At 40.6% G+C, this 23,438-nt stretch overlaps 3 protein-coding genes and 1 long non-coding RNA gene across 6 annotated transcripts; 3 read left to right on the forward strand and 1 right to left on the reverse strand.

Moving 5' to 3' along the window:
- The first annotated feature begins 1,530 nt into the window (after positions 1–1,530).
- On the forward strand, positions 1,531–16,467 carry Csk (C-terminal Src kinase). Its single transcript, XM_064693086.1, has 9 exons — positions 1,531–2,474; positions 10,540–11,222; positions 11,944–12,668; positions 12,958–13,177; positions 13,244–13,512; positions 13,577–13,738; positions 13,807–14,002; positions 14,406–14,492; positions 14,558–16,467. Exons 1-9 carry the CDS (start codon positions 1,586–1,588, stop codon positions 14,732–14,734), a joined length of 3,408 nt encoding a protein of 1,135 aa, XP_064549156.1. The 5' UTR covers positions 1,531–1,585; the 3' UTR covers positions 14,735–16,467.
- A 375-nt stretch (positions 16,468–16,842) lies between these two features.
- Positions 16,843–17,520, forward strand: LOC135435861 (uncharacterized). The gene is made up of 3 exons (XR_010437443.1): positions 16,843–16,910; positions 16,961–17,113; positions 17,190–17,520. It is a non-coding gene; the product is annotated as an uncharacterized LOC135435861 (long non-coding RNA).
- A 317-nt stretch (positions 17,521–17,837) lies between these two features.
- Positions 17,838–22,398, reverse strand: LOC135435877 (mucin-19). 3 transcript variants are annotated; one of them, XM_064693124.1, is made up of 5 exons: positions 22,268–22,398; positions 22,065–22,202; positions 21,813–22,007; positions 21,347–21,752; positions 17,838–21,274 (listed from the first exon to the last, which is right to left on the reverse strand). In XM_064693124.1, the coding sequence occupies exons 2-5, from the start codon at positions 22,145–22,147 to the stop codon at positions 17,918–17,920; spliced, it is 4,041 nt and encodes a 1,346-aa protein (XP_064549194.1). In that variant the 5' UTR covers positions 22,148–22,202; positions 22,268–22,398; the 3' UTR covers positions 17,838–17,917. The 3 variants fall into 3 exon arrangements, with proteins under 3 accessions (XP_064549194.1, XP_064549202.1, XP_064549187.1); XM_064693132.1 differs by having other exon boundaries at positions 21,813–22,004; positions 22,065–22,272; XM_064693117.1 differs by having other exon boundaries at positions 22,065–22,272.
- Positions 22,320–23,287, forward strand: RpS25 (ribosomal protein S25). The gene is made up of 3 exons (XM_064693405.1): positions 22,320–22,448; positions 22,737–23,013; positions 23,083–23,287. The coding sequence occupies exons 1-3, from the start codon at positions 22,446–22,448 to the stop codon at positions 23,154–23,156; spliced, it is 354 nt and encodes a 117-aa protein (XP_064549475.1). The 5' UTR covers positions 22,320–22,445; the 3' UTR covers positions 23,157–23,287.
- Positions 23,288–23,438: the final 151 nt, after the last annotated feature.

Consider the following 23,438-nt stretch of genomic DNA (forward strand, 5'->3'; position numbering starts at 1 on the left):
GAAAGAAGTGCTATCTTCGGCACACCGAAGATTTAATACCCTTGCAGACCCAACCTTTTCAAAATGCTTATAGTGCTTTGCCCGTATCTAAGAAGCACAGGGAAAATAGTTAATGCCGAGTATGGTTAAGATATCATGAAAAACAAAACAGGTTTCCGTACAACAACTTAATTTTCGACCGATCGTTCCAATGTCAGCTATATGATATAGTAGCCCGATGTTAATAAGATTTTGCAATAGTGGAGGGAGCATAGTAAAACTAATAAATGCCGAGTTTGGTCAAGATATCTTGAAAAACAAAAAAAATTCCATACAACAGCATAATTTTCGACCGATCGTTCTTATGGCAGCTATATGATATAGTTGTCCGATCTTAATAGGATTTTGCATATATATGGGGAGCGTAGTAAAACTAATAAATACCGAGCTTGGTCAAGATATCTTGAAACACATAAAAATTTTCCATACAAAAACTTAATTTTCGACCGATCTTTCCTATGGCAGCTATATGATATAGTTGTCCGATCTTAATAGGATTTCGCATATATATGGGAAGCGTAGTAAAACTAATGAATACCGAGTTTGGTCAAGATATCTTGAAAAACATAAAAATTTTCCATACAAAAACTTAATTTTCGACCGATCGTTCCTATGGCAGCTATATGATATAGTTGCCCGATCTGAATCGAATTTTGCATATATATGGGGAGCTTAGTAAAACTAATAAGTACTGAGTTTGGTCAAGATATCTTGAAAAACATAAAAATTTTCCATACAAAAACTTAATTTTCGACCGATCGTTCCTATGGCAGCTATATGATATAGTTGTCCGATCTTAATAGGATTTTGCATATATATATGGGGAACGTAGTAAAACTAATAAATACCAAGTTTAGTAAAGATAACTTTATAAACAAAAATGTTTTTCATACAAGAACCTACTTTTCGACCGATCGTTCCTATGGCAGCTATATGATATAGTGGTCCGATCCAGCTGGTTTTGACATATGAACTGCGTGCAACAGAAAGAGGGACTTCTGCAAAGTTTCATAAAGATAGCTTTAAAACTGAGAGACTAGTTCGCATAGAAACAGACAGACGGACATGGCTATATCAACTCGGCTGTTGATACTGATCAAGAATATATATACTTTATGTGGTCGGAGATGTCTCCTTCTATGCGTTACACATTTCACGACAAAATTATAATACCCTCTGCAAGGGTATAAAAAGGCATGTAAAATCCGTAAGCTACATAAATTGTACTGGATGCAGACATTTTATCGCTGATTTGGGAGAATACTTAAAACTTGTAACGTATTGGGCTGTTCTAGTAAAAGACAGTGTTGATAAGTGTTTAGGGGGAGCTTTCGAGGCACTTTACAGCACTTTGGCTAGTTTTTAACAGCAGGATAACATACAAAATGTTAGTTAAACTTTAGTTTAACCAATTAAAAGTTGCTCCACCAAAAAACTAATTATAAATTCCCATCAAAAAAGGTTGTTTAAAGTTTGGTGCGGTTTATAAAAAATATATATGTATATGTAGTGAGTGATTAAAGGCAAACGAAATGCCGCATGGAACATGGTGACAACAATCAAAATTACCTGCGATGGCGTTTTCATCCAATCCAACTCGTATCTCACGCCCACGCAAACGAATGCGACGACTGCAGCAGTAGCAGCGAATGCAGCAGCAGCAGCAGCATTATCAACTGGCAACAGTTTGAGCAACGAGAGCGACAATTCGCAGACCAGCAGCGGCAGCCAGACCGCAGGCAACAGCCCCACGAACAGCAGCCAGAACAGCAGCAAGAAATCATCGACACGCTCCAATTGCAGCAGGCATCGAGCAGCGGCTGGCGCAGGCACGCAGGATACGCGCAGGCGTTACTATTATTTTGGCAGCAAGGACGTCTATTGGTGCAAGCAGAGCCTGACGCGCAGCGCCAGCAGCCTGAGCCAGCGCGAATCGAACGACTGCAGCAGCGCCATCAACGGCCACGCAACTGCTGGTCAAATCATTTCCAAGGCGCGTCGCCGTCCCCTGCAGCTCTGCAGCAGCCTCAGTGCTGCCTATGCGCCGCCAAAGCGCAAGGAGTTTTATTTTTGTGACAAATATGCCGCCACAGGTGGTGGCACTGGCACTGGCACTGCCACGGGTTCCAACCTCAACGGCAGAGGCAAACACACGGCAGCAACAACAGCTGTGCAGCCAATTGATGTGCGTTTGCTAAACTTTCTGCGTAACGCACAGCGCAGATTTCAATCAGCAGCAGCAACAGCCGCAGCAACAACCACAACAACAGCAGTAACTAAACCAAAGTCTGAAAGCAGCAGCAGAAGCAACACCAAAGAACGTGCGTCAGCCAGGAGCAGAAGCAACAACAACAGCAACAACAACAAAAACAAAATCAACAGCAGCAACAGCAACAGCTCCCTGCCGCCCATCATCAGCACCGATGATTGGTTTGGTTAGTATTCTTTAATTCAAAGATCCAAAAACAAAGATTAAAATCAGAAAAATACTTTGATTTGCAAGTTAGGCACAGACATAAGACAGAAGATAAAATATATTCCACCTATTCATTTGAATTGGAAAAAAAAAGAAGCAAAATATCGCATCCTAAAATCGAGAAATAGTTTCAAACTTAACCAGCATCAATTGTTTTGCTTGAGGCATATCGAAAAGTAGTTCATATCTTTTTAAATAAAGCCTTTCGAATAGATTATCATCATAAAATCAATACATAACAACAATTTAAATAATATGTTAACATAAAACTGTTAACAGCACTTGAGGGGTGTTAATATAACATTTACTCTTAGATCTAAGTTTTATTCCACCCAAATATCGTGAACCTCAAAGAATAAGTTAACTTTTCTGCCAGAGATACTCTCTTATATTTATTAGCTATGCTTTAATTTTGTGGTTTGTGTCTTCCTCGCCGCAGTTCCTTTGTCATTTTCGCAATGCGTTTTGCACTCGAATTATTTCGGACCGCAAGCAATATCTATAGCATTCCAAAATACAAAATGTAAACCCCAAGCAGCCCTGTGCCCAATGTCGCAAGTGCGCTGCGCTGCATATAAAGTTACCAGCGTTGCGCTTGGTAAATCAGCTAACACCGGACAAACATCGAAACCCGCCAAGAGCCAACACATTCAGAGCCTTGTTTCGGTTGACATTGATGTTGGGTCTTGGGTTTTGGGGTTTAACAAAACCATAACAGTTAGTCTCCAATTGCAAGATGTTACCTTTCGAGGGGGGGGGAACGAGAATTGTCCCGCCAATGAGGCAATAAAAATGCGTTCATTGAGATTTTTCAAAAGTGAATGGCCATAAGCTGGAAATGCATTTATCATGGGCTGACGCATGTTTTTTTTAATGGGGAATAAAAGAGTTGAAGCAAATGGAAGCAGAACCTACTAATTGCAGTAATCAAAAAATCAGTTAAAGCTCTAAAGTTACACATGAAATTCGCAGTTTCTTAGTACAAATAAATTTAGATTGACCTAAATATCTTCAAGGAAAACCCTGGAACTAGAACTTGGCAAAAGTTAGCCTAAAGCTTAGCTGGGATATTTTAATCTATAGACCAACTCCTAATTCTATTAGGCAACTTATCTACTCTAAATTTTCTTGCTTTCAACGCTTGAGCCAACCAACTTACTAACTAACTAACTAACTGACAGAATGCCCCAGAGGGAACTCTCGTCATGCGGCGGCAACAGCAAATGGGAGGGTTGGAAATTGTATATGCTACAGTTAGTAGGAAGAGCTGGAAAAACAAAACAAAAAAGAAAAACTATATACATATATATATATATTGCAGTTCAACGCCTATAGAGGTAACAAGTACGTGAGAATCTTTTGTATTGCTTCCTCATTGTGTGTGAGTTAAGGAAGGAACCCAACTACTGGAGGAGAATCGGCCGTAGGAGGGGAGGCAGACAATCATTTCGTGCAGTTTCGAGCTGGAAAGTGTAAAATAATAATAATGAATAGACAGAAAGAAAGAGGTAACTTTAGTCTGTCAGTGCCCGAGTGAGAGGCATAACAATAGGCACATCCCATGTGATGATAGCATGAATGGCGTGCCACAGTCACATAGATGAGACAGGCTATGCCTACAAGGACGGACGAACGGACGGACTTGCTCCGCTGGCTTTTTGGCCAGCAATTTGCATATTGCATGCAAAGCGGGACGCGGCAAAAACCGCAAGCAGACAGCAGGAAGAAGGAAGCCAACTTATTGGCAACATGCAAACCTACCTTTACACACACACATACGTACTAATTACAATGGCTAGCTGTGTGTCAGGTGGGCAGCAGCGAGTATGAGAAAGAGAGAGAGAGACAGTTTGTGGTTAGAGTTCGTATTTCGGGATAATCTTTTGGGTATATTTTATCGCAATATTTATAAAATGCCTTATACAGCAAGACATCTGTGAACCTATCAAACGCATCAAATATATATTCCTGATCTAAGGAATAAATTATAAATATTAACACATTGATCGTAACGATCGCTCGAAGATTCTGTTAACATCATGTTATGGCTATGCATATCAACAGACCGCATTTTGCTAAGTGCCTGCTAGGGTATTTGAAATTCGCCATTTCGTTAAAAGCATTATTTCTTGTTTTTGCGGGTTTAGCTGTTATTGACCCCGTGCCTGGCAGACAGGACAGCTACATGTGCAGTTAAGGCATTCGAGTGGAATAATTTAAGGGTTTTTGGCAGCAACGTTAGCGAAGTGCTCGAGGGTGCTTTTAATGCCTTCATTTATTGCTATTTTATATGGCACTTACTCAAAATTTTATTGCTTTCATTATTATAGTATATATCTTCTACTTTTTAAGTGTACCCCTCTTTCAACTCTATACGCTTATAATGTGTTGAGCTCTCGACCCTTGCAATGTTCACTTATGTTTAAGATTTTTTCTTACCATCAATAATCATCCTTCCATCTTTCTCTCACACCCACAACTGTAACTCCAAAACTTTCTCTATCTACTCCCTTTTCAGTCAACTCATTTTTCTCTGTAACCATTTTCCCTTCTTTCTTTATGCTTCCTTTCTTCTATACTTCATTTACTATCTCTTACCTTCGTCACTTTGTCTTTCTTTGCTTCTTTCTCTGTCCCCTAATCTTAAATCCTGATGTTTATCGATAACACAACAATTTCTTTATTTATGACCATCGATAATTTGTATAGACAACATGCTAAAGTCTCCTCTTTAGTTGTTACCGCTAATGCGCTCTTCCTCATAAAATGTACGTGAATTATTTAGGCTCAATTAAAATTTAGACGTTGTTTTTAATTAGCTCTTTGCTCGAATGGCAATTTGCGCAAGCTAATGAGGATTACCTCATCCACAGCCAGCTAAGCCAATAATATAACCATATAAGCAATCGCCTATTGGCATACTGCGCATTTCACACACATACACACGTATACGGACACCCACAACACGCTTCCAACAGTGCATTACAAAAGTGTGTGTCTATACAGACGACAAAAATAAATGAAATGAAATAAAGAAAACAATTGTCAATGAATCATTTAAGTTTATGGATGCGTTTGCACTTATGTCCGGCAGATCATTGTATTTATTTTTAAACACCCTTCTTTTTTTTTGCTTTGTCAAAATTAATGATTATTTTGTGCGCTCAAAAATTACAATGCAGATATATGTATAATAATAATAACAATAACACAAGCTGCATTTTTATGATGCTTGCGCTTTGACAGACGACAGTTCAGCTAATAAATATATTTGAGATCATTTTTCAGGCAATTTAATTGCGCTTTAAAAACCTTTCGAGTTTGTTGTTTGTTTTTGAGGCTACAAATGGCAATTCTTGTTGTTTGTTTAACACCTTGTTTACACGCTTGCCTAACATAAAGATTATAAATACTATTTTGTTTGGCAATCAGCTTTTGTTTTGATCTGTTTTTCTTGCTTTGCACAATCTCTTAGTTTTCGACCCCTCACAATATATCATCATAAATGTTTACGTTTCGTGCGTGCTTTCGGCAGCGCAGCCAACTTAAGCTTCGATTAATCGATAACTCGCAATTCTCATTTAACTGGCAGCTAAACGGACTAACATTTGCATAAAAGTAAAGTGCAGATTAGCAAATAGAAAATTTTGTTGCCAAAGTCAAAGTGAGAAACTGAAGTCATATGCATATATATATATATATATACATATATATAAAACATGTCATCATGTCTAGAGCCCCCGCCAGTTATCGTGCGTCTGGGCTGCGTGTGTCATATGTAAATATGTAATTACATTCAACACTTGCCTCATGCAATGACTCGACTTTGTTTGCTTGGTATGAATCGTGGCTTGTAAATGTTGAATCGTAAGGCAACTGTTAATGTATGTGTACATATATCCGACTGACTCATGCCACACATGACATCCAAATGCGTAAACTTATGAAGTGCGACTGCAAAAGGCACTCAGATCCTACAGTCTGACTGGCGCCGAAGGTCAAGCATCAATTAGTTTTAAGCCTGGATGACAGTAAGATTCGAATTAAACAAAACAAAAAAATAAGGCAATGATCAACTAGGCAATAACCTATAAGTTATAACTCGAAAGCTTAAACTCTAAACCTAATGTTTGAGTTGAATACTACAATCGATATTTAGTTATCGTTGTATTAATATATTTAAATAAATAATTATTGACGTAATAAAACTATTAATAATCTCTATTAAAACTGAGCACAGCTTGGGATATATGATGCTAACTTTTCAAGTACATACTTCATAAGATCTGACTTATTATATTCATACCTATCCAGCCTTGTTATCGGTAACAATTGACAAGCGAATTAAGCGACTTAGATACTTTTTACATTGCTAATCGATAAATGCTGTGAATATCGATATCGAGAAACGATCAAAATCAGCTGGAAGCTAGTTAAATTAATTTGAATAGTTTACAAACTCCGCGATTCTATTCTTCCAATATACCTCATAAGGACATCAACTACAGGGCATAACAAGTGTAAAGTTCGCACCAGATATTGATATTGTCAGGGGCTTAACTGAACTGACATATCGAAAATGTAATCAGTGAGTAAAAATAAAACGCACAAAGTTCATTTTGTGTATTTTTATTCGCCTGTTCAGAGCATATTAACTACGTTAAGGTTTTTGTAACAACTTTGGGGTAATTGCATTATATTATTTCTTATTTATGTTTATAAAGCCTGATGACCAATATACTTTTCAATTTATTGTTGACCAAACCAAAATAAGCCTCAGCTCTCTTCGACGGGAAGTTCTCTCTTAGAGAATAAAGATCCCACTTTTTATAATTGATATTTTGAATGTTAACATATAAATAGGAATTTACTATCGAAATAATAACATGATCTCGTCTTATCGCTAACACTATTTAAATGTAATCATTAGAGTAATTAGGATTTGTTGTGGTCTTGTTTACATTTTGCTTTAAAGCCAAGCCAATTGGATCGATCGATTGGCGTGATTTTGAAACAGGAAACCGACGATGACGATGAATGACGAATTGCATGCAGTCAATTTTGGGAAGTCATGTTCAAACTAATTTACTAAAGAGAAGAAAAAGAAAAACAAAAAAACAAAACAGCAAAAACAAACGTGTTAAATTATACATAAAACTGTGGATAATTGCAATTGCATGAGTCTGTACAATGTGTCTAGTGGTAATTAACGGATGTGGTTCAGAAATGTTGTTGAATTGGGCAAGGTCAAAGCTCAACACTGCTAATTTGATAGGCTTTTACCCGCAATTGAAGCTGTAGCACTCGCTGCTTTGCCACCTTTCACACAATTGAAACGTAGCCCACGTTAAAGACGGACTCTCCCACGATAAATCGCTGTCTCGCACCATGACTAGAATCAAACATTAAACATGCAAAAAGCGTTTCCGCAATGAAATTTACATAAAATCTGAAAATTAAGCAATTCCGAAACCGAAAAAAATAGCAACACACCCAAATTAATTTAAAACTCAATTACGAGCCAAATGAATCCAGACAACTAACAACAGCAAAATTTAGAGTTCTGAGACAGAAACTAAAAGTGACCAAGTTTCGTCTCGCTGGGAATTTGTAGCGTGAATTCAGTTTAAAATGCCTTCAGAATTTTAATGGCAAACCGCTTGCTGATTCATCGCATAATTAAATTTGTAGCATTTTACGGTAAGAAATAAAAATTGGAGGTTCTATGAGTACCATGCTTGACAGTGGGATGCTCTCTAAAAAGACAAATATCGATTGTAGCTTATGTGACTATCGTAAGGGTATTCCTCATTTTAAATCTTAATTTAAGCGTTCTGCTTATTTTTAAATGAACTATTTTGGGGAATAATTGAGGAAGTGTGGTCAGATTTGCTGGGTACCGAACCGGCTTCAGCTTCCAAGTTTCCAAATTAAGATCTTCGAACTCTAAATCTAAGGACATTCGACCTTTTGTTCCCTTATTTTAACTTGTTAAATTTCCCTTGTACCTCCCAATATTTTCCCTAGCTTTAACTTGTCTAACTAAATTTCCTTCGAGCCTGTCAACTCAAACTTGTCAAACAAAATTTCCTTTTTCCTTTTAAATCTACTCTAGCTTTAACTTGTCGTCAAAGTAAATTTTCCTTGTGCCTGTCATTTCCCCAACTTTATCTTGTCATACTAAATTTCTTTTGTGCCTGTCAAAATTTCTCCTAACTTTAATTTGAGGTCGCACTAAATTTCCTTTGTAACAACTTATTTGTCTCTGAATTCTTTATATGCGTACATTACACAAAATATAAATATAAATATACATTAAGTTATAAGCTCAAGCTCGCAATTTCAATTTTTAACGTTAATGCACAGCCAAAGAAACTCTTTTATAACTACCTGTGATTCTAGGGTATTACAAATAAAATTACAGTATCTGAAGCTACTCCTGTAATTGCGCAGTAAAAGTTTTAATTATGCATGTCACATGTCAATGTTTTACATTTGCCAAAAACTCACCATCTCCCTCTCTCTCTTTCTTTCTTTCTCTATCTCACTCACTGTTCATGTCTTGTGATTGCGTGGGCGTTGCCACTGCGTCGTTTATTCCTTTTATTTTTTGTCGCTCACTTGATTAACATGCGGCTAAAGTTCCGTCATTTACGTTGACCAACAATCAACATTTACCATTATACATAAAATATAAGAAATATATGTGTAACACATATGTACAGATTTTGTTAAGTATTTGTTTGCGCTATAAGAACATGCTTTTGCGTAATCGTTGCTGACTTTTTAAGTTAAGTTCGCCGATTAAATAAACGTGCATGGGATTAGCTAAATGTGCAATACGATTGCCATTTGAATTGTTATAACTTGTTGCGTGCATTCATTGATAAACACTTGTAAAATAGATTGGAAACATTTATAGCAAAACATTTAATGCGATCCTAAATGTAAAGACAAATTACCGTTAAGATAAAAATCATAAAAAAACTAAAAGCCTATCAATTTAAGATGTATCTAAATATTTCTCTTTAATTTACCAGCCAGTTTAACAGCCAAAAGCTCTTGCTTTTATTTGCTTAAACACAAAATTTTTTTTTTCAAATTTACCAGGCAGTTTATCCAACTGGTAAATTTGCTTATGGCCTGAAAAGTTGTTCTTGTATTTGCAAATCTTTGAGGTATTCGATTATCATATTGAAGAGCAGGGTTGCCACCTGGAATTGGTCAGACGTTGCCAGTTTGTTTTACCATTTGTTTAAAAACAGCGGGAGTAAACGCTTGTCAACTAGTAAGCATTTGACAGCTACACGAAACAATGGAACTTTCCAAAAACAGTAGCAAAAATATTATGTACTTAGCCAGATCTGTGAAATTTGATACAAAAGCTGACAGGGCGTTGCCAAACAGGGATAATTCAGTTACCCATGCTAATTGCATTTGAATGCCTCCAAATTTCAACTGGGTTTGCATTCAAATATGAATTTGAACTTGAAATCCTATTAGCGAATTTATGGGTAATGCCCGAGCAGTTGAATATTTAATGTTATATATGAATATTTAATGAGCTGAGCAAACAATTCATATGCCGCGAGAATATTTGCCATTGTGTGGGCCATACTCGGCCAAAGATCAGTTTACAATGGCAGTTAACTAATGGCGTGTGCGTGTGTGTGTGTGTGTGTGTGTGTGTGTGTGTGTGTGTGTGTGTGTGTGTGTGTGTGTGTGTGTGTGTGTGTGTGTGTGTGTGTGTGTGTGTGTGTGTGTGTGTGTGTGTGTGTGTGTGTGTGTGTGTGTGTGTGTGTGTGTGTGTGTGTGTGTGTGTGTGTGTGTGTGTGTGTGTGTGTGTGTGTGTGTGTGTGTGTGTGTGTGTGTGTGTGTGTGTGTGTGTGTGTGTGTGTGTGTGTGTGTGTGTGTGTGTGTGTGTGTGTGTGTGTGTGTGTGTGTGTGCGTTTTGTTGTGATTAGATTAGGCCGAGTGTGCCAAGAGTTTAACAATTGACTAAATAACATTCACTTTTTACGCAGACGAAGAAGCAAGCGAAACAAAGGCTAGGGACATACAAACGCGCAAAAGCCAGTCAAGGATAGCAAAGGCAAGGACGACGACCAAAGCAGCCGGCGAGGGTGAGCTGATAACCGTTGAAATCAAACAGGGTCAGTTGAGGCACAAACAGCAGCAGCAGCAGCAGCCGCAAAAAACACAAACATCACCAACAACACCAACAACTGCGGCTGCAAAGCCGCAAAAATCAACAACAGCAACAACTGCAAGAGCGCAAACCGGAAACGTAACGCCAACAGCAGGTGACAGGAGCGTCACCAGCTGCAAGGTCGAGGATATGAACAGCCACGCGACCGCCACACAGAACGGACAAACAACGGTCGTTGGTCATCATCGCGGCTTCTCGCAGCCATCGGTCAACGCGTCAGCCGCATCCGGCGGCACAGCTGGCGATCCATGGTATCTGCAGGCCACCGGGCATCAAATGCCGCCAACCGCACCGCTTCGGCACAATAAACGACCCGCTCCACAGCCCAATTCCCTGGGTGTTGTCGGTGTCGGGGTCGGTGTTGGTGTTGGTGTCGGTGTCGGTGTGGGCGTTGGTGCCACAACGCTGCTACATCAGCAACAGTTGAGCCAATCCCAGCCACATATAATGCCGCCGAGCATACCACCGCACCATCATCATCATCGCGAGAACAATGTGGTAAGTGTCATCATGAAGTTGAAACAAATTGTTGTTGAGCCCAACAGGTTGAGTTGCTCTTGAATTGAGTTAACTTTCCAGTTACATACTCTTCTTCTCTCACTCTGAAAAAAGTTCTAATTTAATCAACATTATTGTGAGTAGTAACAAAAACATTAAAGCTTCAATTACTTAAAGCTCGAAACAATTATATTTAAAAGCTGGCTAAATCATTGCGTCGCTTAAAACTGCTACTTAAAGCTCTTCCATTAACTGCTCTTAAAGCTTAAAGCTCCGAAAACTACTCAGACTTTAAGAATGTAAATGCAGTCTAGCTATAGATAAATTAATTAAAAAAATCTGCCAACTGACTTTAATATGTGCTTCCCTTTAGATTTGGAAGCTACATATAAATGTTCCACTAAAGCCATCTACAATTATTTCTGCTTAAAGCTCAACTAACTGAAAAGAGTTTTGCATTACTTTGCGCTCATTTTTAAAAATAAAGCTCATTAGTTTCTATGTCCTTAGTTTCTGGCCCACGTCATGTGGCACAATCTTATCTTATATATAATTAGATAATAAATGATGATAGCTCATCAAAGATATAAAAATGAACTAATTAATTTAGTAACTGAGCTTCAATAAAATCATTATTAAACAGGTTCATAAACAATTTCTAGGCAGAAAAAAATTGTGCGATTCGCTGACTCACCAAAAAACTTGCCTCATTTTGTTGCAGCACCCAACACCAGCAGCAGCATCAGCAGCGTCGGCGGCGACGGCGGCCTCATTGCACCTGTCATCGCATGCATTAAATAGTCATAATTTAATCAACAATCATTCGCCAAAATCGCCCAACCAGACGCAACAGCAGCAACAGACGACGACAATACACCAGCAGCAGCAGCAACAGCACAATATATTGTCAACATTTGCTCCCGCGCCAATAGCAACAGGAACACATGCCCAGGTTGAGCAGGCAGCAGCAGCAGCAGCATCCGTAACTGCAGCAGCTGTTGCCGCCGTCACACAGCAACAGCAGCAGCAACATATGCAGCTGCTGGCGAACTGCGCTTCCAGCAATAATCTAATGTCCTCCTCGCTAACGCTGCATGCGCCGGTTGGCGCATTGCCGCCAAAAAGCTTAGCCCTCACCGGCGGCGGCGGCGGCGGCGTCGGCAATTGCAGCAACAGCGGCAGCAACAACATGTTGCTGCAGTCCGCACAACCAACAGTTGCCAACAGCGGGAGCAGCAGCGGCAACAACAACACCAGCAGCAACACTAGCAGCAGCAACACCGCAGGCATGTCCACATCGCTGCACAGCTTCGATATAAACGGCGGCAGCTTGGACAAGTGGACAAGTGGCTCCACAACTGCCATGAATCATGCATCGCTATCGCCCACAGGTGCACCGCAGCAACATCAGTTGCGAAAATGTGAAGTTAAGCTGAATGCAATGCCGTAAGTTGAATTCTAAAATTGAGCAACATTTCAGTTATAAACCGAATTCATGTATTCAATCTATATTGGTTGATTTGATAGATAACATTTTCTATATGTCCCAAACTTTATGTATACAAGTCATAATATCATAAGTGATGTTCTCCATGGTCTACATTCAAAGCGTTATATGCACACCTGACTGTATTAATTGGTGCTAAATTAATTATACATTTAACCTTCAAAGCATCCTCTTCACTTTCAATTGCCACCAGCTCTCATTTCGTTTTGTTTGTTTCCTCCTCGACAGCTGGTTTCATGGCAGCATAACGCGCGACGAGGCGGAGCATTTGCTGCAGCCGCGCGAGGATGGCCTGTTCCTGGTGCGCGAATCGACAAATTTTCCCGGTGATTATACGCTGTGCGTTTGCTTTCAGGGCAAGGTGGAGCATTATCGTGTCAAATATCTGGAGAATAAGTTAACCATCGACGATGAGGAATACTTTGAGAATCTGGGACAACTTGTAGCGGTAAATTCTGCGAAATTTTTCAATCGAAAACCTTACTTATACGTAGTTTTATTTTTTTTGCTCCAGCACTATGAGGCCGATGCGGATGGTCTATGCACGCAGCTCATTAAATGTTTGCCCAAATTGGGTAAACAAGAGTTTTGCATCAACTCCAAAGAGTTTGTCGACAAGGGTTGGGTAATACCCGAGGCGGAGCTGCAGCTGCGGGAGAGCATTGGCAAGGGCGAGTTTGGCGACGTCATGCTGGGCATATTGCGCAACGAGAAGGTCGCCGTCAAGATGCTCAAAGATGAGGGCGCTGTGCAAAAGTTTCTCGCCGAGGCGTCGGTCATGACGTGAGTGACATAAATTCCAAGAGAAGCTTTTTCAATTAATCTATACTTGCTTTTGCGCTTGCAGCACGCTGGAGCATGAGAATCTGGTCAAGTTCATTGGCCTCGTTTTTACCAGCAAACATCTCTACTTGGTTACGGAATACATGAGCAAAGGATCGCTGGTTGATTATTTGCGTTCGCGTGGACGGCAGCACATAACCAAAAAGGATCAAATCAATTTCGCCTTGTAAGCTCCCACATATTATATATTGTCATTGATCTATTCTTAATATTCCCTCTCTTTGGACCTTGCAGCGACACCGCCTCTGGCATGGAGTATCTGGAGGCCAAAAAGGTTGTGCATCGCGATTTAGCTGCACGTAATGTGCTTATCTCGGAGGACTGTGTGGCCAAGGTATCTGACTTTGGTCTGGCACGCGAGGAATGCTATAATCTCGACGTTGGCAAGCTGCCCATCAAATGGACAGCGCCCGAGGCACTCAAAAATGGCGTAAGTTAACTTGAATATAAATAAAAGTATAGTTTGAGTTTGGTTTTCTAGTTAGCGTATAAAAGCCACATTTTTAATTGGCTTTGTAAGATGTGTATTTCATGTCTTAACAGCTGTTAGCTGTGGCAAGCTCTAACTAACATTCGTGTGTAATGTTATGCAAGAACTCGAATAATATAAGAGCTCTTATTAAAGCAAACTGCTGTTTACACCCGCTTTAAATAACAGTTATGTATATATTAAAACTTAACAGCTGTTAAAAGCGGTTAACAGGAGCTGCTGTGCCTTGGAATTTACAGAAGAGCGCATAAAAGCTAGAAATATATGGAAATATGTTCAATTATTTTATTCTATTATTTTTTAATTAAGTCAAACTAATATTTTGTTACTATTTCTTTCGCAGCGCTTTTCTAACAAATCGGATATGTGGAGTTTTGGCATACTACTGTGGGAAATCTACTCCTTTGGCCGTGTGCCCTATCCCCGAATTGTAAGTACTTTAAGATATATATATATAAATTTCACAAGTAAAAAACTTTTCCGACCCACTTTTAGCCACTGGCGGATGTGGTAAAGCACGTAGAGGTTGGCTACAAAATGGAAGCGCCAGAGGGCTGTCCAGCGGAAATCTACGAAATGATGCGTCAGGCGTGGGATTTGAATCCAGCGAAGCGGCCAACATTTGCGGAGCTGAAAGTGAAGCTGCAGCAGCTAAATAATGCAACGGCGTGAGAGGCTCACGAAAACAACAACTAAAAACAATTCCAATAGCTAATGGAAAATTATGTTTAAAACGTCTTTAGTTTGAGGGCTGGAAAAAGGAAATGGGAACCGGCAAGGCAAAACGAAAACTTCGTTTACACACTGACACTGAACGCAACAAATTTTCGTACCAATAATATATAGATATATATATATCTTTATATATATATATATCATTCTCTAGACGTATACAACTAATTTACAACAATTTATTTACATATATAATTTATGCGATAAGTTTTTTGTAAGCTTAAGCGAAGGAAACCCAACACAATCAAGCAATGTTAGTGAGTTGCGCCCCAGCTAACGATCTATAACTACAATATAACGATATATACATATACATATATATACATACATACAAACATACAAACATACATACGTACATTACATAAACATATAAACACATATGCAGCGTTGTGTAGTTTACTATTACTATTACTAAATTATATACATCTATATTTGTGTTAATTGTAGGTTCTATATTTATATTGTTTAGCGCCCCCAAATTCAACCAATTGTACACACTACTTTCTCTACTTCTTTCTCTCTCTCTATATATATATACAAATCTTTACGTTTTATGTTATAGAATACGCATACATATGAGTGGCCCGGCGGAGCTTAACTGTTTTTTTGGGGCGTTAAAAAACAAAAAAAAATTGTTTATATATTGTTTTTCTCTTCAGCTTACTTGTAAATCCCAATTTCGGGCGAGTTATGTACAATTTCTGTTAAACACTCTCTATTTGTAGCACAAACGACCAGCAACAAAAACTTGTACAACAAGTTGCTGAACAAAAAACAACAACATTAAATATAATATAAATAAAAATAAAACAGCAAATTAGTTAAATTTAGTTACATTTATATTTGTATATCTAATCAAAAATGAGCGAAAATTATAAAAACAAAACCCAAGTAAATTAAAAATTTGACTTCAACCTATCAAAAAACGAAAAAAAGGCAGCTTGGGCTGCGTGTCCTTAAAAACTACAACAAGCGAAAAACAACAAAAAAAAAACACTTGTGAAGATATGCATTACATTAATACTATTACATATTACAAAAAACACATTAAACTCTAAATACTTAGCATATGTGGCATGTTTAATGTTTAATAATCATAATAATAATATAAATTATTACGCGCAAGTTTCATCTACTATGTGAAATTCCCCCAAATCAATCCAAATGTTCTGTCTACCTTTTTGTTTATTATTGTGGAATCTCTTGCAATCTTTTTTATATATATATATATGGTATATGCAATACATATAGATGATAAATCAGAATGTCGCTTTAAAGACCAGCAAATGAAATACCCTGCAGCATAAGAGAATTTGTAATTTATTTATGCATATTAACAATTTATACATATAATTTACTTAACTTTTTATGTTTTATATACGTTTCTTGTTCCATAAGAAACATGTACAATTTTGCTTTAACACTTACTTTTATTTTACACACACAAACACACGTACACGTCCACATCAACTTACATTTAATTTAAAGTTATTACTTTTTTAAAAACAACAAAACCTAAAAATAGTTCACAACATTTTTGTCAAACAAACTCTAAGTTAGAAAAAAAAATGAAAAATTTTACACAAAAAATCGCACGAACACGTAATACTTAAATGGAATGGAGTTGGAGATTGAGAAGGATATAAAACTTTTAATAAAAGTGACAAATTATATCTCGTTTTTTTAATTTTTAATGTTGATTTCAAGGCCTAGGATAATAGCAAGGTTAATTGTCAATACAAATGTTACCTTTTAAGGGTTTTATTTATTGTTTTTACTCCTAGATCCCTTTTTACATTTTGCTTTCAAAGTTCATGCTAGCTAACAATTAAACTTTAGACTCTAGATTTTGTTTTCTTGTATTCTGTGGAGATTTTATATTGGATATGGTAACTGATAAAAGCGTGTTATTGTACACGAAATCGTATCGGATAACATATATCCGTTCTGTAGACACGCCAACGATTCAAATTGCCTTGCTATTAATGTATATCATGCGCTTTTTAGCTATATAAGCACCCAACGTGCATCCGTGCTTTATCAAATCAGTATAATGCTGTTTCCGTTTAGCGTATTAGGAATATTCCTGTTTTTATGTGATAGTTCCAATAGCAAGGTAATATTTTTTTCAAGGAACGTATAAAAATAAATACATTTTCATGACAGCGCAATTGGGACTTCGAACTTATCTCCATATACTCGAACTCTACTGATGAGAGCAAAATGAAAATAGATCTGCACATCAAACGGATGCGACGTGGCGAATCTGCAATATTCGGCGAATGGACATGGCAATATGATATTGACGACACCACCGGGGTAATCCATGCACCAAGCTCCACTTATGGTAATTAACTAAGTTTTGTAATATGTATCCATTTTTCTGTTTTGACAGATTGAAATGAAATCATTCAGTTCCCCAAGTGGAGCCGAGAATGACTATAAACCGTTGCCCTACCATATACCAAATATGAAATTTGACGATTTTTTAGATAGATACTATAACGATTTGTTCTATAAAAATTATAACCACTGCACAAATTTGCCGCTATATAAAAACAAAGTCGAAACCCCGTGGAGCAAGACAACTTTTAGATACGAAAATTGTGTGCCCATAGGGTACGGAGTACCAGAAATTCTGCCGGAAAGCTTCTATAAAATAATTGCCCGTATTACCGGCGAGGTGGAGGCTTATTTCGTATTTGTTGTTAAGATCTCTCGGAAATTCTTTTGATTTAGTAACAAGATTGAATGTAAATAATAAAACTTGAAACTGATTTCAATCCAAGAGTGTAAATTTTAATGCCTTTAACAAAATGTGCCGTCTTTAACATATGTATGCTAACAATATATAATTATGATTGCTGTTTAAAAGAGTCCGACTAGCAGATACCCTGTAAACAGCGTCATATTCTTGAGCCTTCTCCTTTAAGCATTTAGCATTTATTTACAAATTTCTTTAGTGAACATTTTTATTTTCAGTTAATATTCTAAAAAAAAACTAATTGATGACCTAAAATATAAATGGAGATTAGAGCTAAAGTTCATTCATATAGAGTCCTGTTTTTTTTTTTATAATTTAAGGCTAAGATTTGAAGACGGTCTATTGAGGTTCTTCGAGCACTACTTTTTCAGGCGTCGTGTGGCACGTCGTATGGGTCGGCTCTCGGGCGTGCTGGGCGGTGCGAATGGATTCATCTGCTGCGGCGTACCAGGCATGCCGGGAGCTGAAGTCGGTATGGCGGCACCGCCAAAATTGGTGGCTCCACCATTTATAGCTGCCGGCGCCGCCGATGGGCTGCCAAAGATATTCGAGGCTGTTGGATTGCCAAAGGCAAATGGTTTGGCCACATTGCTGCTCTGCGGCGTGGATGTGATGCCTCCAAAAGCAAACGGCGTATTCGCATTGACTGGTGGTGCATTGCTGCTGCTGTTGTTGCTGTTGTTCGCGGTGAAGGAGAAACCGCCCGGCTTGGCCTGTTGCTGATTCTGTGCGGCGGCCACAGCGTTGGCAAATAGATTACCGCCAGGAATTGGAGCATTATTGGTCGTAGCATTGCCGCCAAATGTAAACAAATTCGGAGTGCTGCTGGCTGATTGTGCTGGTGCCGCAAATGCACCAACGCCGTTGGCTGGCGCAGATGTTGCTGCTGCAGATGCTCTTGCTGGCGTCGTGTTGCCGCCAAAACCAAAACTAGGCTTAACGACGCCTGTGGTGGCCGCCGGTGAGCTGAATAAATTTGTGGTTTCGCTCTTTTGAGCCACCGAGGCAAATGAGAAGCCGCCCGCTCGTTGCTGTTGCTGTGTTTGTGCTTGTCCAGCTGTTGCCGGTGTCGTCTGTTGTGGCTGCTGCTGCTGCTCCTGCTGTTGAGCGCCAGCATTTCCCCCAAATGCAAATGGCTTGGATTCTGTTGCATTGTTGCTGCCGAATATGGGCGTCTGCTTGGCCGTTGCATTGAAACTGAAAGTGTTTGTGGCCGCTGCAGGTGCAGCGGCAGTTGCAGTCGTGCTATTAAAACTGAAGCTGCTGGCTGCTGAAGGCGCTGGCGCTGATCCTGCAGTTGCTTCCATTTTTGGTCCATCACCGTTGCCCCCGCCAAAACTGAACATGCTGCTGCTGCTGCTGCTGGCCTTGTTGGGCAGTGTAAAGGGCGTTGCTTTTGCCACGGGCTTGTTAGCACCAGCAAATGCAAATAGATTCGAGCTGTTTGCTGCGGGCGGAACAGCTGTTGTCTCCGTTGCTGCTGCTGCAGTTGCTGCACCGCCAAAACTAAAAGCAGGCTGTGCTGTTGTTGCTGATGCACTGCCAAATACGGGCGTAGCTGCTGGCGCTGCTGCACTACCAAATATTGGCGTAGCTGCTGGCGCTGCTGCACTGCCAAATACTGGCGTAGCTGCTGGCGTTGTTGTGTTGTTGCCAAAACTAAACATCTTGGCCGGCTCAGCAGATGTTGCTGCAGATGCCGTCGTTGCAGCTGGCTTAAAAGCATTGCCAAAGCTGTTGCTAAGGGCGATCGGTTCCTTGGGCTGAGACGGCCAGTTATCAAGCTTGACACCAGGCGCAGCTGTTGCAACTGTTGCTGCTGCAGCATTATTGTTATTGTTGATGTTGCTGCTGCTGTTGCCAAATGTGAATGGTTTGCTGGTTGTTGTGGCTGCTGATGCTGTTGGTCCTGTTGCAGTGGTTGCACCTTTTCCAAAACTAAATACTGGAGCGCTTGCCGCTGTTGTGGTCGTGGTTGTTGCTGCAGCTGTTGCAAATGGCGTGCTGTTTGCTGTTGCAGTAGCTGCTGGCTTACCAAAACTAAACAAAGGTGTGCTTACTGTAGCTTCTCCTGGTACTGCTGATGATGCTGCTGCTAGTACTGTTGCTGCTGGTGCTGCTGCCGCTGCAGGTGCACTGCTTGCAGTTGTAGCGATTGCTGGGTTGCCAAATGCAAACATGGTTGTTGCTGGCGCTGCCGTCGTTGCTGGCGCTGCTGTTGTTGGTGCACCATCTGCTACGGCTGCTGCCGCTGTTGGCTTGCCAAACGTAAAAGCAGGCAGCACAGTCGCTGCTCCTGCTTCTGCAGTTACGGGCTTGCCAAACGTCAGAGCAGGCGAAACAGTTGCTGCTGTTGCAATTGTTGCTGAAGCCGAACTCATAAATGTAGGTGTTGATGTTGCTGTTGTAGCTGCTACAGTTGTTATTGGCTTGCCTGTTGATGTCGGTAGTGTAAGGCCAGAAATAGAAACTCCTACAGTTGTTGACTTTTCGCTGACATTAGGTGTCGCGTTGTTAAATGACAGCAAAGGCAATGTGCTGTTGATGATATTTGTTGCTACAGTTGTTGCTGTTGCTGATACTGTTGTTGTTGCTGATGCCGTCGTTGTTGTTGTTGTTGTTGCAGCTGCTGCTGTTTTTGTCTCGGCTGCTTTAGGAGCGGTTGTTATTGCCGTTGACGCCGGAACATTCGTCGCTAGTGTAGTAGGCTTCGTCGTTGTTGTGGTTGTTGTTACACCTGTTACTGTGGCTGTCGTTGTTGCTGGTGCTGCCACAATTGCCTTCACTGGCGTTGCATCTGCCTCATCTGACGCCGTGTCATCCTGATAGATTTCACCGCGCAGGCTACTCAACATTAAAGCCAGTTTGGTTTTTTGTGTGCGCTCCAGATGAGAGTTTTTGTTTGCGCCCAGCGTATGCTGCTGCTTGGGCTTGACAAACTGTATGCCCGCATATTCGTTGGCGTCCACATCGGGACTGTCCAGATCCAGGTCTAACGGCTGTTCCTGTTGCTGCTGTTGTCGTTGTTGTGCATTGAACAGCGTCAGTTTGGGTTTGGATGGCTCGTGTCGGCTCTGCACTGCGGGAGCGGAGACTGTGCGCTGTGCTGCTGTCACCGGCAGCGATGTTATGGGCGTACTCTGTGTCCTAGTCAAATGCTCCAGACGTAAATCAGCTGTGGAGGGTTGCTGATTGCGCTGTATTTTGGCCGCCTGTTGGCGGGGTGAAGTTTCCGATGAGCTGCTGCTGCTGTTGCTGCCACTGCTGGCATTGACATTGTTTGTGGAAATGTTGCTGGTTGCGCGCATATCGTATAGCTTGCGCTTGTAACTGTGTAGCTTGCTAGAGCTCAGGGAGCTGGCAATGTCATTGCTATAGCTGCAATTGCGACGCTTGGCCAGCTGTTCCGGTGACTGCTGTGGCGAGACGCTGGCGGTAAAATGATGCGCTGGCATGTGCAAAGCCTGATGTGGATGCTGATGCTGTGGCAGCGCTATTGGCGGATGATGCAATCGTAGTGGCACCGAAACGGTCAGTTCACGCTGCCGCTTAAAGCCAGACTGTGGCTGCAACATGGACAACTGATGATGATGATGCTGCTGGTGATGCTGCTGCTGATGATGCTGCTGCTGCTGTTGATGATGATGATGATGATCCACGTAATCGGCAATGCGATTGCAGCTCTTTTTGCTATTATATTCGTTGGGTTGAATTTCCTGCAAACAGTTCTTGTTAGTTAAGCCAAAGCAATTGCCACCAGAGCCTGCATCGGATAGACTTTGACTTACGCCGCTGTTGATGCGCTTGCGCGAAATCTCCTTCAGCTCCTCCAAGACGCTACGCGTCGGTTCGCTTTCGTGCTGCATCGGCGGCGGATGCATTATGGGGCGATTTTCGCGCGACAACTGATCGCTGATCTTCTCCACACCCAGCAGCGAATTGGAACGCAAAAGGCTGGGTAATGTGTTGCCACAGTAAAAGCTGCGCTCGGGCGGCGCTATGCGTGTCATAGACACCGACGGCAGGCTGGGTTTGTGGCAGAGTGGTGACACTGCAATGCTGGAACGTCGCGGCTGTGTAAACGGATTGTAAACATTGTTAAAGGATATGCTACGCTGCAAGCCACGGCCACTCTCCCGCTGGTATTCAACAATGCGCGAGGCTAGGCCGCTGCTATGCACGTCCGCAAAGGTTCTGTGTGCGGGATTAATAATATTTATATTCAATTTGAGACTTTTAACCACAGTTACTCACTTGGGATCCAACTGGCTGAGATTAAGTCTTTGACGAGTCATTTTGGATACGCTCGTAGATGTTCTTGATAGCTGATGCAGGCTTCTGTGCTGCGGTGAGCCATTTGAGTAGCTGTTACTTAAACAAATGGTCGAGTTACTGCGCTCCTTGGACCCAAAGTTCGTTTGTAGCTGCTGCGTCACCGTTCGCTGTCTGCTAATAAATTAAATAGTGCTTTAATGAATATACAAGTATAACATGAATGCTACTTACGCGGGCATGCCATCAATCCATGTGGAATCCGCCATGGGCTTTGATAAACGCGGCGAGTGGCTCAAACTATAACGACGCTCCATTGTTTTATTGTTTTGATATACTACGTACAGTGCAGTGTGTTTTAAGCTTTATCTGCTAAATATAAGTACGTTTGACAAATTCGAATCACAAATGTGTAAGACAAAACTTTATTAAATTACCAGATGAAATGACAAGACACACGCCGAGCAAGCCAAATGGGTTGCCGCCGTTGTATCGGCTATCGATAGGCAATAGCGTCAAGTTGCGATAGTAGCAACTTGCATCTCTGCTAATTTTACCAATGCATGGTAACTCTGTCAGTTTCCGTCCTCCATCTTTCTGCATTGGGTTTTCACGATGGTGAGTTCGGCTGCTAGTTTTCAGCAAAAAATAAATGGTTTTCAATGTGCAAATGGCCCTTGAGTGATGGATATACAGTAACCAAGCGCTGCCAAAGTTTTGCGCTATAAAGGCATTTACATGTGTTAAGTTAAAAATGTCGTTATTGCGGGGTGCGTGCAGCAAACAAACATGAGAGCGCCATAACCTCGAAAGCGAACGTCTACAATCATATGTGTATTCCAAAACACGTAGAATTATTGCAATTAAATATTAACTGGCAATTTTTCTGTTTCTCATTTTTAACAGCCGCCTAAGAAGGACGCAAAGTCGTCGGCCAAGCAGCCGCAAAAGACACAGAAGAAGAAGGAGGGCTCCGGTGGCGGTAAGGCCAAGAAGAAGAAGTGGTCCAAAGGCAAAGTCAGGGATAAGCTGAACAATCAAGTACTGTTCGATAAGGCCACCTACGAGAAATTGTACAAGGAAGTGCCTGCCTACAAGCTGATCACCCCCTCGGTTGTCTCTGAGCGCTTGAAGATCCGCGGTTCTTTGGCCAAGCGTGCTCTGATTGAGCTGCGCGAAAAGGGTAAGTTAACCACACTCTGAACTCCAAGCAAAGCAATGTTTTTCATCTATTTCATGTTTTTTTTTTTAGGTCTGATTAAGCAGGTCGTGCAACATCATTCCCAGGTCATCTACACACGTGCCACCAAGGGTGATGAGGCGTAAATTTTTTTTTTACCGCACATCTACAGTGTCGAACCTTCATTTACAATATTGCAATTGATTTGTATGGAAAGTACCAAGGCTCTGCTATGTGAAGTAGAATGTTGAATAAACTTGCTTTTTGATGTAAGGAACATGTGTGTCACATTTTATTTATTTTTTGTTATTGTAATTTGCAATAAACCAGTTTTGTGCATTGTTGCGAATGGTACAGATGTTCCGAGTAGAAATAGGCATGTGTCCGTGACACGACCTGTTTGTCGTCTTGTTTAATGCAATTGTATT

The sequence above is a fragment of the Drosophila montana genome, unplaced genomic scaffold, assembly GCF_035044405.1.
Source record: "Drosophila montana isolate Dmon_TW-CO22-7 unplaced genomic scaffold, ASM3504440v1 contig_1505_1, whole genome shotgun sequence".
NCBI classification, from domain to species: domain Eukaryota; kingdom Metazoa; phylum Arthropoda; class Insecta; order Diptera; family Drosophilidae; genus Drosophila; species Drosophila montana.

Excerpts from the sequence above, each read along its gene's own strand:
- Csk (XM_064693086.1), top strand. The coding sequence starts at position 1,586 with ATGGTGACAACAATCAAAATTACCTGCGATGGCGTTTTCATCCAATCC. Across the intron at positions 2,475-10,539 it reads CAGCACCGATGATTGGTTTG|ACGAAGAAGCAAGCGAAACA; the intron begins GTTAGTATTCTT and ends CTTTTTACGCAG. Across the intron at positions 14,003-14,405 it reads CCGAGGCACTCAAAAATGGC|CGCTTTTCTAACAAATCGGA; the intron begins GTAAGTTAACTT and ends TTTCTTTCGCAG.
- LOC135435877 (XM_064693124.1), bottom strand. The coding sequence starts at position 22,147 with ATGGAGCGTCGTTATAGTTTGAGCCACTCGCCGCGTTTATCAAAGCCC. Across the intron at positions 22,008-22,064 it reads TGGATTGATGGCATGCCCGC|CAGACAGCGAACGGTGACGC; the intron begins GTAAGTAGCATT and ends TTAATTTATTAG. Across the intron at positions 21,753-21,812 it reads CTCAGCCAGTTGGATCCCAA|AACCTTTGCGGACGTGCATA; the intron begins GTGAGTAACTGT and ends TCCCGCACACAG.
- RpS25 (XM_064693405.1), top strand. Across the intron at positions 23,014-23,082 it reads GATTGAGCTGCGCGAAAAGG|GTCTGATTAAGCAGGTCGTG; the intron begins GTAAGTTAACCA and ends TTTTTTTTTTAG.